This window comes from Odocoileus virginianus, chromosome 30, assembly GCF_023699985.2.
Source record: "Odocoileus virginianus isolate 20LAN1187 ecotype Illinois chromosome 30, Ovbor_1.2, whole genome shotgun sequence".
In the NCBI taxonomy this organism is placed as follows: Eukaryota; Metazoa; Chordata; class Mammalia; order Artiodactyla; family Cervidae; genus Odocoileus; species Odocoileus virginianus.
The window spans coordinates 13,943,556-13,960,476 of NC_069703.1; the positions used below are offsets into that span (position 1 = coordinate 13,943,556).

At 36.8% G+C, this 16,921-nt stretch overlaps 1 protein-coding gene across 1 annotated transcript in view; it reads left to right on the forward strand.

Moving 5' to 3' along the window:
• UNC80 (unc-80 homolog, NALCN channel complex subunit) overlaps positions 1-16,921 on the forward strand; it is a 221,469-nt gene that overhangs the window by 25,662 nt on the left and 178,886 nt on the right. The window contains 3 exon segments of the mRNA XM_070458587.1: positions 12,481-12,742; positions 13,737-13,871; positions 15,846-16,062. Coding sequence (XP_070314688.1) covers positions 12,481-12,742; positions 13,737-13,871; positions 15,846-16,062 — 614 coding nt within the window.

Sequence of the window (16,921 nt, forward strand, 5' to 3'; positions counted from 1 at the left end):
ATTCCAGGGTGTCCGGCTCTAGGTGAGTGGCAGTGATTACATCTTCATGATTATCTGGGTCATGAAGATCTTTTTTGTACAGTTCTTCTGTGTATTCTTGCCACCTCTTCTTAATATCTTCTACTTCTGTTAGGTCCATACCATTTCTGTCCTTTATTGTGCTCATCTTTGCATGAAATGGTCCCTTGCTATCTCTAATTTTCTCAAAGAGATCTTTAGTCTTTCCCATTCTATTGTTTCCCTCTATTTCTTTGCATCAGTCACTGAGGAAGGCTTTCTATCTCTTCTTGCTCTTCTTTGGAACTCTGTATTCAGATGGGTATATCTTTCCTTTTCTCCTTGGCTTTTTGCTTCTCTTCTTCTCACAGCTATTTGTAAGGCCTCCTCAGACAGCCATTTTGCTTTTTTGCATTTCTTTTTTTGGGAATGGTCTTGCTCCCTGTCTCCTGTACAATGTCACAAACCTCCATCTATAGTTCATCAGGCACTCTGTCTGTCAGATCTAGTCCCTTAAATCTATTTCTCACTTCCACTGTATAGTCATAAGGGATTTGATTTAGGTCATACCTGAATGGTCTAGTGGTTTTCCCCACTTTCTTCAATTTAAGTCTGAATTTGGCAATAGGGAGTTCGTGACCTGAGCCACAGTCTGCTCCCAGTCTTGTTTTTGCTGACTGTATAGAGCTTCTCCACCTTTGGCTGCAAAGGATATAATCAATCTGATTTCTGTCTTTACCATCTGGTAATGTCCATGTGTAGAGTTTTCTCTTGTGTTGTTGGAAAGAGGGTGTTCGCTATGACCACTGCATTCTCTTGGCAGAACTCTGTTAGCCTTTGCCCTGCTTCATTCTGTACTCCATGGCCAAATTTGCCTGTTACTCCAGGTGTTTCTTGACTTCCTACTTTTGCATTCCAGTCCCCCATAATGAAAAGGACATCTTTTTTGGGTGTTAGTTCTAGCAGGTCTTGTAGGTCTTCATAGAACTGTTCAACTTCAGCTTCTTGAGCATTACTGGTTGGGGCATAGACTTGGATTACCGTGATATTGAATGGTTTGCCTTGGAAATGAACAGAGATCATTCTGTCATTTTTGAGATTGCATCCAAGTACTCCATTTCAGACTCTTTTGTTGACTATGATGGCTACTCCATTTCTTCTAAGGGATTCCTGCCCACAGTAGTAGATAGATAACCCTCAAACCTTTACATCTAACTAACCTAGACAACTCTTTAAAGCTCCAAACCCATGTTACCAAGAGACTGATAGAAAGCTCTTCTTGTTCCTCCCAGGTATCTCAGACTCAGTCTGTCTAAAACCAAATGCATTCTCCTGCCTCCTGTATTTCAGCAGATGGTACCACTATCAACCCAGACATCCTAGTCAATAATGTGAGGTTTACTCCCTTCCAAGACCTTTACATTCTGCCTTCTTAATCTCTCTCAAATCCTCTCCTCCTCTCCAACCTTAGAGTCACTGACTTAGTTCAGATCCTTATCATTTCTTATTTGGATTTCTGTAGGTTATCATAAGGGTATCTCTATATTCAGTGTTGCCTCCTTTTAGTCCATTACCTATATAATGTTACAAAAGTAATTTAAAATACATATCTCACCATTATAGTCCCTTGTTAACAAATCCTCAGTGGCCATGCATAGTTTTTAGGATACATTTCAAACTCCTTAGTCATCATACCTATAGTCTTCATGATCATTCATGCCTAGCTCACCTTTCTCAATTTTTCACTTGACACTTCTTTTTCCATGCTTATTTTCGATACCAAAATCTGCATTAGCTAACAATTGCAATACAAGTTACCAAAATTTCTTAGCAGCTTAAAATGAAAGACATTTATTATCTCACACAGTTTCTGAGGATCACATATCCAGAAACCACTTAGCTAAATGACTGTGGCTCAGGGTCTCTCAATAACAAGCCAGATCTGCAGTTATCTGAAGACTTGAATGGGCTGGAGAGTCTGCTTTCAAGGTGATTCATCTAGCTGTTGACCAAAGGGTTTAGTTCTTCAACACCGGGGCTTCTTCAAAGAGCTTCTGTTGACATGGCAACTGGCTTCCCCCAAAACACATTATCCAAGAAGGTGAATGAGGATCCAAGATGGAAGCTTCACTGTCTATTATAACCTAATCTACAGATGGAATCTTCAGAATCTTTTATAACCTAATTACCAAGGTAAATGCCATCAATTCGTCTATATTCTGTGTATCACACCAATCAATCCTAGTATAGTGTAAGAGGACATTGCACAAGGTTGTGAATACTAGGAGGCAGGTATTGAAGGCTATTTTGGAGGCTAATTTTAATAAACAATAATGATAACAATGTAACCATCATTTTATGTATAGATATATATATAGATAGATAGATGACTATATGTCTATATTTTTATTATGTTATTAAGTATCTTCATATGCCTTCTTCACTAATTCTCTTATACATATCCCAAGGAGTTTAATTTAAATGTGATTTCTTACCTCAAATATAATACTGTGCTTCTGCCTGACTTTAAAAATTGTGAAACAATGTTAGGGTGAAATATTGAGGTCATAAAATACCCAGGAACTTAAATTTCCTGCATAATTTTTCTCAACCATAGTAAGCATAGAAATTTGAAAATATAAATAGCATATGATCTTTTTTCCTCTGATAAAATTGATTGTTAATGGCTTTATTTTGATTTGCCTGTAAAGACAAAGATAACAATGATGTTCAAAGTTTCCTCTTTGTGAAAGGACTTTGTTTTTTCCCATTTTTGAATATTGCCCACTCAATCATCTATGTATATATGCATTCTTTGGCATACATATATATACGCAGTCACCCATAGCACACATAAAACTACATGTGTGAATCAGTGGCACTTTAGAAAAATGAATTATGTCTCCTCTTTGCCTAGCTACAGTGGCTGGTTGCCATGGAAATGATGTACAAGGTAGACCTTTCAGAAAATGCTAATTCTAATGTGTCTTCATTGGAGGAGTTCATGTATTAGTCAGAAATAAAGAGAACTTTAATAACAAAACAATGTAAATATGTTAGGAACAAAAGCTATCTGCTTTTATCAAAGAAATCCAATTCACCATCTCTTGTCCTGACCTTGACTGAGCCAAGCATCACTCTTTATGGAACTCTGCAATCATAGAAGAGATAGCTAGTTTTTTAAAATTAATGTCAGATTTCATCTTTAATTACCATATACATCGAGTTAATTTCTGCTTCATTAAGTACTGCACGGGGTCAGGACTAATTTCCACAGTTCTCTGCCTCCATAGATTATCTTTTATTTCTAAAGTGTTTTCCTGCTTCAGATGCACTCTACTTGTATCTCCCAATGCTAATTAATAATAACTTGGTTTCCTTAAAGCCATAGTTGCTTGGAAAATATACTAAGACAATTCCTATCTTTTTTTGATACCCTTTTTTGTCATAATGTATTATATGCATATCAAAGAAGTATATGCTTATTATGGAAAAAGTTTTAAGGTATCAAATATTTTTTAAAAATTGAAAATCATCCATGAGCTTATCAGGTAGATATAAGCATTATAAGCATTATTTTTTGTCTATATATTCCTCTTCATTACTTTTGCTTATAACATTTAGAATAAAACTGATATTCATCCTTTCAGAAAGTTTTCATTTTTTTCCTACAAAATAACTTATAGAATCATAGAATATTAAGGTTGGAAAGAACTCTTCTGTCATATTATACAGTTAGCTGCCTTCATATCATCTTGACTCACGTAAGTTTCTTTCTCACATTTAAATAGGTAGTTAATTATAATTAGTTAATTACAATAACTTTTTTTGGTTATTCAGAGATAAGTTGATTGTCTGATACTTCTGTCCTAAGTGAAAAATTATTGTTTATTCTTGCCCTTTGTTGATTATTCACCCCAGTGTAACTCACACTTTAAGCCAAATAAACTAGTACTTCAGTAACATTTAAAATTGAGGTACTTCATGTTATAATATTTGTTAACATCATTCTTGTTTCAGATAGAGTTTCTTTAAATATTAGGCAATTGTAATGTGAATTTACTTAGCAAATTTTGATTGCCTAAGTTACAGACTCGTTTTTAGTCTCTGAGTGCAGCTCTTTATCAGTGGGAGTTTTGCTCTTGTACATCTGATTATCAGTTGACCTTATCTGTTAGAAAGTAGTTAATGACTATGAGATTCAACTGTACATTAGTAATTACTTTCAGTCAAATAAGCTTTGTGTGTAGACATAAATATAATCATCTGGCACCCTCAGGGAGACAAAACTGTCAACGTATCATTCCAGTTAGTGCTTCCATGTAGGAATTGTTTTGGATGTTGGCTTACAAGTATAAAAGTCATGCATTATTTGTTTCTCAAGGGCAATTGTTCTCCAATCTTGTTAAAATTATTTAAGAATTACCTGGAGAAATTAGGAGTATAGGATAAACAGATATAAACTACTATACGTAAAATAGACAAGCAACAAGGATTTATTGTATAACACAGGGAATTATATTCAACATCTTGTAATAATCTATAATAGAAAACTGAATCATTTTGCTATGCACTTGAATCTAACATTTTAAATCAGGTTTATTTCAATAAGGAAAAAAAGATTACCTGGAGATATTATAAAGACTCCTTTGTTGTATTGCCAGTAATAGTGGCTTAGTAAGTTTGGGATAAGACTTGGGAGTTTTTCATTTTTACCAACTCCCCTTCTTCCTACCCCGCTCTTTGAGGGGCAAAGGGGCAAAGCAGCTGTGCGGAACTCTGTGGAGGGTGATTAGTAAGATCTGTGACCTTCTACGACAGCCGTAAGCAGTTCTCTGGGAGGGAGGAGTCTGGGGAAGGAATCGGTGTCCTTTTTCCTTCCACATCCGGTGGGAGCCTCCTGCAGAATTCATCCGGGAGCCAAAGGCCTGGGAGCCACCTGTACAGTCTATACAGACCAATCTTTCCAGACATGGAGGTGGAGAAAGGTGGAGAGCGGATGGGGTCAGGGAGCAGGGGTTGGAGGCAAGTAAGAGATATACTGCCCCCCAAATTACATATGTAAATATTTACATTACATATTTATTATATATTTATATTTTATATATAATGTATATACAGAGTTCTGTATAAAAATGTGTATATCATACAAAATATACATAGTGTATATATGGATAGACTTTCTGTATATATAAGTAGTGGATTTTTAGTCCATATTGAGAAAGTTCAGGGTCTTAGTTGGCTGAAATTCTCTAAAAACAGAGAAAAGTACACAACACTGAAGTGGTTAGCTTCATGTATTTTCACAGGTGAATACACTAGAGTAATCAGCACCCAGATAAAACAGAACATTACAAGCACCCCAATTTGATAGATCACGTAACACCTAATTCATGTTTGTTAAATGTATATACTACCAGCATTTACTTGCCCATTCTCCTTTGGTTGACTTTGACAGTGTTCTCTAGTTTTTTATTGTAACAAAATTGCTGCAACAAACATTCTTATGCATATCTTCCTGTGTACATGAGCAAGAGTTTTTCTAAGGTAGAATTTCTGGATCATAAGGTGAGGACTAAAGTCGACTCAGTTCAGTTCAGTTCAGTTCAGTCGCTCAGTCGTGACCGACACTTTGCGACCCCATGAATCACAGCACGCCAGGTCTCCCTGTCCATCACCAACTCCCAGAGTTTACTCAAACTCATGTCCATCAAGTCGGTGATGCCATCCAGCCATCTCATCCTCTGTCGTCCCCTTCTCCTCCTGCCCCCAATCCCTCCCAGTATCAGGGTCTCTTCTAATGAGTCAACTCTTCACATAAGGTGACCAAAGTATTGGAGTTTCAGCTTCAGCATCAGTCCCTCCAATGAACACCCAGGACTGATCTCCTTTAGGATGGACTGGTTGGATCTCCTTACAGTTCAAGGGACTCTCAAGAGTCTTCTCCAACACCACAGTTCAAAAGCATCAATTCTTCTGCACTCGGCTTTCTTCACCATCCAACTCTCACATCCATACATGACCACTGGAAAAACCATGGCCTTGGCTAGATACTGCCAAACTGCACCCTGAGAGAGTCTGCCATCAGTGTATGAGTATTCCCAAGTATTTTTACCCTCAGTGATACTCATATCTTCAGTTTTCTGTAGTCTCACAGATCTGTTGAGTGTGAAGTGGTATCCCATTGTGGTCTAAGTCTACATTTCCCTGACTATTCACAAAGTGAAGCCTCTCTTATGTTTATTCCCTCTTTATGTTTTCATTCTGGTGAAATTTCCATCCATATCCTTTGCCCCATTTGAGCTATTTGTCTTCTTTCTGTCTTAAAAGCATTCTTTATTAGGAAGAAGACTAATCCTTTGCAGGCTAAATACATCGCAATTATGTTTTACATTTTGTAAACTTTTCAGTTTGTTCATGTTTTTAATAGAAGTTTTGCATTTGAAATAGTCAGATTTATCAGTACTCTCTTAAAATAGTTGGGGATGGTATCTTCTTTCAGAATCCTTTCCCTCATACTCAGTCACGTCCAACGTTGTGACTCCCACTGACTGTACCCCTCCAGGCTCCTCTGCCCATGGGGCTTCCCAGGCAAGAATACTGGAGTGGGTGGCCGTTGCTTTCTCCAGGAGTTCTTCCTGACCCACGGATGGAAGCCATGTCTCCTTCATTGGCAGGCAGATTCTTTAACACTGAGCCACCTGGCCCCTGGGATCCTGTCGTACTAGGTCATAAATATTCTTAGTGTTCTGTTTTGCCTTTTCAAAGTCTCTAGTTCATCTAAAGTTGCCTTTTTCTTTTTTTTTGATACATGATGGTATGAAATAAGGATTTTGTTCTACCACATAAATAACTCAATTTTTCTCTCACCATTTCTTGGATGGTTATTTTCCTGCAAATGTGTAACTTTATTGAGTATTAGTGTCAGTGTACACATATGTGCGAGTATGATTTTGGGTTCTCCATTCTATTGCATCTCCCTGTTTGCCTGATTCTACCAATATACTATTGTCTTGTTATTATACTTGTTTCTGATTTTTGTTATTGATTTTAATAAGTTTTATAAAAGCTTTTCTGTATCTATTAAGAAAATCATGTGGGTGTGTTCTCCCATAATTTTTTTTATGTAGTAAATTACTTTAATAGACTTTCTAATAGTACGCCATCCTTAAATTCCTGGGGAAAAACCAACTTGTGCATTGCTGGATGGAGTTTGTTAATGTTTTGTTATTTTTACATCCATGCTCATAAATGTGCCTTGTGGTTTTCCTATCCTGACTGTTCTTGTCTGATTTCAGTAGCAAATTTACAATAGTCTCATGAATGCCCCTTCTTTTTCTGTCTTTGAAACACTTTGTATAAAACTAGAAATTCCCTTTTCCTTAATGTTTAATGAAATTTGACTGTAAACTTTCTGGGCTTGATACATCTTTTAAATAAATTTTATTTACCACAATTTCCTTTTTAAAGGTGGTGGGCCTATTTAGGTTTTAATTTCTTCTTGACTCTGCAGTTGGATAAATATGTGTTCATCTGGGTATTCAAACTTTTAATCCCATTAATCATAGTGTTTCCCTCTATTTCTGAAACCATCACCATATCTAGTTATGTCTGCTTTTTCAATGATTGTATCTTGATCACACCTTTTATTGTATTTCTTGATTAATTTTTATTAGTTTTGTCAAAAAATAACATTTGATTTTGTTAATCCTATTTTCATTTGTTTACTATTTTATTAGTATATGCTTCTCTTTTACTTTCCTGTTTTCTGTACTGTTTGGGGATTTATTACTTGTTTTTTTTTAACTTATTGAAGTATTAGCTTGGCCAAGAATTTCATTCAGATTTTTCTATTCCATCTTGAGGAAAAACCTGAACAAATTTTTTGGCCAATGCGATGGATACTTACTTCATTATTTTTTACTTCCTTATGGTTCCTTTAAACTGGAATAGTCTTGTAATACTCTAAATGTTCTTTTCATTCCACTTTATCTATATTTCACAAGTTTTCATATGTGGAATCATTATCATTCCATGTAATATTTTAAAAATTCTCATTGCAACTTTTTATTTGACCCATGAGTTATTTCAAAGTGTGTTTCTAAATTGGCTAACTGATTAGAGCTTTATCTTTTTGCCGTTAATTTCTACTGGAATTCAACTATGGTTAGAGTACTAGGTTTATGTGAGATGTTGAATTTTCCATTTCTTTTGAGACTTAATTTGTAAACATTTCAAGGTACAAGAAAACCAGTGTTAAGTGTAGTATTCAGATCTCTTATGGTCTTCAGTTCAGTTCAATTCAGTTGCTCAGTCGTGTCCGACTCTTTGCGACCCCAGGGACTGCAGCACACCAGACTTCCCTGTCCACCACCAACTCCCAAAGCTTGCTCAAACTCAAGTCCATCAAGTCAGTGATGACATCCAACTGAAAGGTTGTTGCTGAGCCATGAAAGATGCTGGAATTCTTGGCCTCCAGAGGAGAAAATTCAATCCAGGGTCAGTGATGAGGCTTGATTGCTCAGAGCTTTTGTGTAATAAAGTTTTATTAAAATATAAAAGAGATAGACAAAGTTTCTGACCTAGACATCAGAAGGGGGGCAGAAAGAGTGTCCCCCTGCTAGCCTTTAACAGTATGTTGTATACCTATCAGCACGCTGTTAATTAGAGAAAGGAAATGTCTCAAAACTCAGAGTGGCACTGGGCCCCTCACCCACAACATGCATTTTGATTGGCACAAGGTGAGTCATCCCAGGCCATGAATCTTGAAGAAAGGCAGGTTTCCAAGTAAATATATAGTTTTCTTAACATAGATTAGGAGAACAATGTATGAGTAAAGCATACTAGTTTGTTGAGCCCTTATCAGTTCTGAGTCTTATGGGGAACCCACTTGAAGAAAAACAGAGTCTAGGGTAAATGCATAGTTCATTAATATGCATTTAATGGAAAAATATTTCCATTAAAAAAAATGCATTGGTTAGCTCAAGGTTTGAGAAAAGTTAAGGTCAGGTGGAAGCTGGTGTTGTCATGGCAACACAGAATTTTAAGAGAAAGCTCCTTTTAATTTTGCATAGAGAAGGGGAAAATATCTGACACTTGTATTTTGTTTCCTCTTGCCACTGAAGAGAGAGAAAAAACATGACACTTGCAGTGTATTTCCTCTGTTTGGAGACCCCTAGCCTTCCTGCCTGTTACCCTCTCACAACCATCTCATCCTCTGTTGTCCCCTTCTCCTGCCATCAATCTTTTCCAGCATCAGGGTCTTTTCCAAAGAGTCATTTGTTTGCATCAGGTGACCAACGGGTTGGAGTTTCAGCTTCAGCATCAGTCCTTCCAATGAATATTCAGGACTGATTTCCTTTAGGATTGATTGGATCTCCTTCTAGTCCAAGGGACTTGCAAGAGTCTTCTCCAACACCACAGTTCAAAAGCATCAATTCCTCAGTACTCAGCTTTCTTTATACTCCAACTCTCACATCCATACATGACTACTGGAAAAACCATAGCTCTGACTAGACGGACCTTTGTTGGCAAAGTAATGTCTCTGCTTTTTAATATTCTGTCTAGGTTGGTCATAGCTTTTCTTCCAAGGAGCAAGTGTCTTTTAATTTCATGGCTTCTGTCACCATCTGCAGTGACTTACTTATAGTCTTACTCATTTCTATATGCTTGATCTGCTATTTGCTTGAAAAATGTGTGTTAAAATACCACTATTATTGTTTGTTTATTTTCCCCTTGCATATCTCTTAGCTTTTGCTTTAAGTGTTTGGTAACATTCCTATTAGGTATATGCATGTTAAGAATTAGCATAGCTTCTTGGCTTAGTTTTCCTTTTAACATTATGGTAACCATCTTTATACCTAATAATACTATGGTAGGAAAGGGGACCCCTTCCAAAACTGGGCTCTTGTCTAACACTGAGAAATGAATTGTCTGAGGAGATACATGTGCTGACAAAGTAAGAGATTTTATTGGGAAAGGGCACCCGGGTGGAGAGCAGGAGGGCAAGGGAACCCAGGAGAACTGCTCTGTCACATGGCTTGCAGTCTCGGGTTTTATGGTGATGGGATTAATTTCCGGGTTGTCTTTAGCCAGTCGTTCTGACTCAGAGTCCTTCCTGGTGGTGCAGCCTTGTTCAGTCAAAATGGATGTCAGAGAGAAGGATTCTGGGAGGTGGTCGGACATGTGGTCTCCTTTTGACCTTTCTGGAACTCTTCCGGTTGGTGGAGGCATAATAGTTCCCTGTTCCTTAGCAGGACCTCCTGTCATAAAACAACTCACACAAATGGTTACTGTGGTGCCTGGCCAGGGTGGGTGGTTTCAATCAGTGTGCTTCCCCTAACAATACTTTCTACCTCAAAGTTTTTTTTTTATTATTGTTACACTAACTTCCTTTCAATTATATTTACGTATCTATACCTATTCTCTCCCTTCCTAACTTTCTGTGCCCTCAAATATTAGGATTTTATTTCTTAATTAGAATGTGACTAAACCTTGTTTTGTAAATCCACTGTAAACATTCTTGTCTTTTATCCCATTAATGTATTCAGTATTCATTTTGATAACTGACATTTTGGATTTATATTTTCCATTTTATTTTATTTTATACTTTTTATATACTTCTGTATTTTATGTTTATGTTTTTCCTTCTCTGTAAACTGATTGTATTTTCTCTAATCTCCTTGTTTCTTCTTTTGGAAGGAAGTTTTCTATTATATGACTACTATTGAAAGTATAACATGGATTCTTATCTATTCAAAGTCAGAATTAAATGAAATCCCAATGTTTCAGCTCCAGTCACTCTGTGCCTTATTATATACTGTCATATACACTTGTGAAAACATCATCATAATCAAAGATAATGAACATACCCATCACCCCTTAAAATGTCCTTGTGCCCATTGTAATTTTCCCCCTTCTGAACCCCACTCTTTCTTCTTTTACAGGCAGCCACTGATCTTTCTGTAACAGTAGGTTAGTTTGCAATTTTCCAGAATTTCGTATAAGTGAAAACATACTCTTTTTACCCAGCACAATTATTGAACATAATAGTTTTCTCCTTTTTATTGCTAAGTAATATTCTGTCATATGAATATATCACAATTTGTTTATTCACTCACCTGTTGATGTACATTTGTGTTGTTTTAAGTTCGGGACCATTACATTCTCTTTTTTATTTTTACTTTTTTTTTTTCATTTATTTTTATTAGTTAGAGGCTAATTACTTTACAATATTGTAGTGGTTTTTGTCATACATTTACATGAATCAGCCATGGATTCCATTACATTCTTATAAAGTTCTTTTCCACTCCATGTCAGTTAAAAAAAAAAATAGCCAAATTTTTTCTAGTACTATTATGGCTTTATATTTCTGCATTTAAATTTTAATCTATCTTGATTTTATTTGGTGACTAAAATATATTAATTTAAGATAGGCTAAATTAAATTTTTCCTGAGGAGTAATACCAATATTATTTATTGACTAGTATATTCTTTGAAGTAATTTGATTCTTGATCTTTATGTATATATTAAATATTTGTAAATACTTGAATCTTTTGTAGCTCATATTTTATACCACTGAACTCTTGTTTAAACCCTTGACTAAATATTATTGTTGTAAAACACAGATTAATATCTTGTAATTCATACTCTTTACATTTCTTGTTAAACCCTTCTTGGTTACTCCCAATTTTTTTTCATCCATTCAATTAATTTCTTTGGAAATTTCATTGGAATTTGTGATCTTGGGATTTATAAAAAGAAACATATAATATTTTGTCTTCATCCTTGTTTCTGGCACAAAGTCCCTATAATCCTTAGGGTATCCTAAGTGATAAGTGGAACAACTATCTTTTGCTATGTTAATAAGGAGACTTTTGGACAGCATGTAAGTTTAAGGGCTTTTGTTTGTTTAGTTCTTTACAGTTTCCTTGGCTCCTTTACATAATATTATCAAATTTAAATTTAAAAATCCTTATGAAGTACACATAAGGATTATTCCCATTTCTATCAAGGTACAAGCCAACCTGATGGCTTAGTATAAAAGAAACATCATGATATGAACCTCATCGGTTTCTATAGACCCTCATCATTGTCCACCACCATCCAAATTACTAACTGTACCAACTACTCGAGTCTCCTCCACCTGTTTGAAACTCATGGCTTCTTTTTAAACTCCATTCCTTCACAGGCACTGTTTCCTCTGACTGAAATGCTGACCCACTCTCCTGACCAATCCTCCATTTTCCCTGGATAACTGCTACCTGACCTTCAAAACTCTCTCCAGTGTCTCTACTTCTAGGTAGTATTTAACAGAAGTAGACTCAGTGAGACCATTTAGGAAGATGGTAGGATGAAACAGACAAGCGACAAGTAAATGACTAAATGAGCCAATGAGAAAAGCGGAGCTATCAGCCATGTTTTGCCACCCCTTGGAATGTATGACTTCTGATATAACCATGTGCTTTCTGCCTTTGGAACAGGGTCTCTCTCGTGATACCTCCATGCCAAAGGTCCCGCTATGCCACCTACTTTGATGTTGCTGTTCTTCGCTGCCTACTCCAGCCGCACTGGTCTGAGGAAGGCACTCAGTGGTCTCTGATGTACTATCTACAAAGACTGAGACACATGCTGGAAGAGAAGCCAGAAAAGCCCCCAGAGCCAGATATTCCTCTCCTGCCCAGACCCAGGAGTAGCTCCATGGTGGCAGCAGCTCCCTCACTAGTGAACACACATAAAACCCAAGTAAGAGCATCTCGGGTCCACTGTTTTTTTCAACAAACAACTTTGCCATAACAGAGTCTTTTTTTCTTCTGTGTATCCAGCTCTTATTTATCCCATTGCTGACTGGTTGGTGGGTTACTCTGATACTATTATCCTTTCCCTTCCATCTTTTACTACTGGACCATTTTGCTGTTCTGTTTTGCAAAATTCCATTTTGCATTTAATTGACCATCCAAAGAAGTGTTTTCTAAATGCCTCTTACACACACTAATCTAGAGCAAGCTTCTGTTGATCCATAATAATGGAAAATGGGTCTTCTGGCTAATTAAAGTGCTAGTTAATAAAGAGTTTTGTATATAACTGTCAAATTACCATTATTATAAAGTGCATGACACTGGTGTTTTACTGAATATGACTTAACCTCCTTTGCATAGCTCAAAATGTTCCTGTGCCTCAATGTCATCTTTCACAATATTGGTTTTTGATATATAGTCTTGCTCTTTATTGTAGATGTTTGAAGGAATAAACTGAATATGTACTGATGACATCCCCATGAAAATCACTTTTGATAAATGAAAGTACTAATAGCTGCTTAAACACTTGTTCTCTTTTTCAACATGTTAAATATGTAAAGTATGATCTGCAATGTGTTGCAGTTGTTTGAGTTTATTGAAATGTGAATTGGCTGTATCTGAAATATGTCTGCATATTCTGAAAATAAACAAGAGTGATATCAGAATGAAAAGGAAATATGTTCTGTTTTAGTAATAGATGGTTCTGCCCAAAGTGAATATTTCCTTTGGTGAATCACTAAATGGAAAAACACATTTTTAAAATAGAAAAAGAAATTCCTACCCCCTTCTTATTTTCTTGGCTTTCCTAAATCTGGAACTTTGTGGTCTCACTGTTGAAATCGCCAAAGAGAAGTTACAACTAATATGAAATATATCTCTATTGTAATATGTAATATATCTCTAAATCCTTGACCATTAATCTATTTTTATTGTCTATTAAGGATCTCACCATGAAGTGCAATGAAGAGGAGAAATCTCTCAGTCCTGAAGCCTTTTCTAAGGTTTCATTGACGAATCTACGCAGGTCTGCCATCCCAGATCTTTCTTCAGATCTTGGCATGAACATTTTTAAGAAGGTGAGTAGAACCACTTAAAAAAAACAAAACAGCTACAAAAAACAGCAGGGCATGAAATGCTTCTGATTGTGCTGCTGGGTTGAGGAAGGGACCTCAGAGTAGACGTCCGCTCCCAGCTGTAGCACTGACTTGCGGCATGACCTTGGGCAGCATGACCTTTCACATTCTCTCCCTGTGCAGGAGTGCGTCCCATTTTCCACATTATGTGGGGTTGTTAGGAGCTCAATCCTGATATGTGTAAAGCACTTCTAGTAGTGTGGTCATGGAGATAGTTGTGGTAGCAGTGATGGTATCATACATTTGTATAGCTCATCTCATTCTACCAAGCACTTCATATAAATAATTCTTATATAATCCAGTGAGACTTATTCTCCACAATTTGCACCTACAAACCTGAGTCTTTTTGCAGTTCTTAGAGTAATGGGATCATCATAGAACACTCATTCCTGAAGTCATCTCTGTTTTTAAGGCAATAGAAAAGCCAAGCTTTGTGATAATGTAGTAAATCCTTATAACTGACCACTAGCTTTACTCGGTCACTTCTCTTTGTGAGTGACAGTGTAGGTTTCCATTCAGCAAACATTTATTGCGCATTCACAAGAATCTAGAACACTAAAACTGGGAAATTAAAGGTTGAGTCTTTGTGTAAATAAACTGACTTGAGAGTCAGTTGATTGGTTCAAATTCCACTTCTACCATTTTCTACCCATGTGATACTGGCCAAATGATACTGGTTTCTTCACTTATAAATGGGTACATAATATACTTACCTCAAAAGGTTATGATAATTGAGATAATGTGGGTAGAGTCTTATTGGGCCTCATACTTAGCAAGTACTCAATAAATGTTAACTATTATTCTCAACAATAAAAAAGAAAAAGACTGCACCTTAGAAACTTTAGGTAGTTTTAGAAAGATTGAGTCCAAACTCAAAACTAGGTTTTCTAACTAGATATTTCATGCTTTTGTTAATCCACTCTTTGCCTCTCTTTTTTATAAGCAAATGGAGCTAATCAAATAGAAAATAATGTGTAAGATAATGTATGTGTGGTGGCTTATTTTTTCTTTTGCAAAATGACTAGTTTGTGTCAATGAAGAACACAGAATTACCAACCTATCTATAAGCTCAGAGTTTGCTATGCAACATTGATAATGCAGTAAAAGACAAATGCTGTAGTTTTTCTAAAACTGTTAATCAGTGGGAGGGAAAAGAGGTTTTCAGTTCTGATTGCATATGAGAATCTCTGCAGAACTTTTAATAAATCAAGGGCCCAGGCCTGACCCTGGACCTATGAAGTCACAATTGCTGAAGATTAGGCCCAGACATTAATACATTTTAAAAACTTCAAGCAATTCTAAACTCTTAGATATACTGGATCTTGAATTTCTTTGATTGATAGGAGTCATAGGGTTGTACCAATGCATATTCTGCATCTTCTTTGCCTCTTCTATGAACAGAGGTATGCATCTGAAGTCATTTGGCTGAAACAATGGATCTGTCTTGAAAAATGGAATAGAAAGAGAGTGTCTGGTCTGTGTGATGACTCAGGACTCCTATATACTAACCCAGGGTTTCTCAAGTTTTACCAAACATCAGAATCACCTGCAGGAATTGTTAAACATTTCTGGCCCTCCCCTTTTGGCTTTCTGATCCAGTATGTCTGGGGTTGAACCTGAGACTCTGCATTTCTGACAAATTCCCAGGCACCAATGCTAGTCCAGGGACCACACTTGGAGAAACATTCCTCAAGCCCAACCCGGCAGAAAAACCTGGGAAATATGTTATCTTTTCCTTAATTTCTTTCACTCCTTTGCACATTGTGGAAATTTCTCCCGTCTCTACTGGATGACATTTGGTGACTTTCTGGGTCTCCTTTTCCTGGAACATTTCCCGAATTTTACTCCAACCCTTTGGGAAGCAAATGGTAACCTTGCCTTTGCCCTGTGCCTGAGCTTCGTCTCTCATCCCTGTAGTTCAAGAGCCGCAAAGAAGACAGAGAGAGGAAAGGTTCCATCCCATTCCACCACACGGGGAAGAGGCGGCCTCGGAGAATGGGAGTGCCATTCCTGCTACATGAGGATCACCTGGATGTGTCCCCAACTCGTAGCACGTTCTCCTTCGGAAGTTTCTCCGGGCTCGGAGAAGACAGACGAGGCATGGAAAAAGGAGGCTGGCAAACCACCATTTTAGGTGACCACAAGGACCTTCAAAAGTAGGGCAGAGCTTCTTTGACCTGTTTAGAAATCTGGATCTAGGGCTCCCAGGGAAATCTGTACCTTTCTTGAACAGTTTAGTTGAGAAATCTGGGCCCAAATACAGCCTCCCCAGGACCCAAATAATGCTGTGTCTTCATAGACAAAGAAATAGAAATAATTGAATTATGCAAGAATCCTGTATAATTAGACAGCCCTATTTCTGATCATTCTATACAATGATTCTCTAAATTTTATTGAAGTACAGTTTATATATAATGTGTTGATTTCTTCTCTATAGCAAAGTGACTTAGTTATATATATGTATTTATATATATGTTTTCATATTCTTTTAGTATTTCATATTCTTTTCACATGATATTGAGTAGACTTCTCTGTGCTATCCAGTATTACCTTGTTGTTTATTCATCCTGAATATAATAGTTTGCCTCTGCTAATCCCAGACTCCCATTACTTTCCTCGCCTACCCTGCCTTCCTCTTGGCAACTGCAAGTCTGTTCTCAGTAGTATATCATCCTAGACATGGAAGCATGGCCTTAGAGGGCTCTGTGCATTAACTTTGTGAATCCAAAGGCAGACTTTTCTTTCACTCAGATATTAAAAGAGAAGATGTAAAGAAAAGAAAAGGGAGCTTTTTTTTTTCCTTTCTGGATGTCATATTAAGAAGACCAGCTTAAAATCAAGAGATGACAACTAGCAGGGGCCTAACAGATGGTTTCTGACATTTGGCTTAGATTGGGGCTGACCTTCTCACAGGCAGTTTCATCAATCATCTCAACCCTGAATGTTCCCAAGGCAGATTTAATTCCTGCTAGTCAGCTGTGCCTTGCAGACTT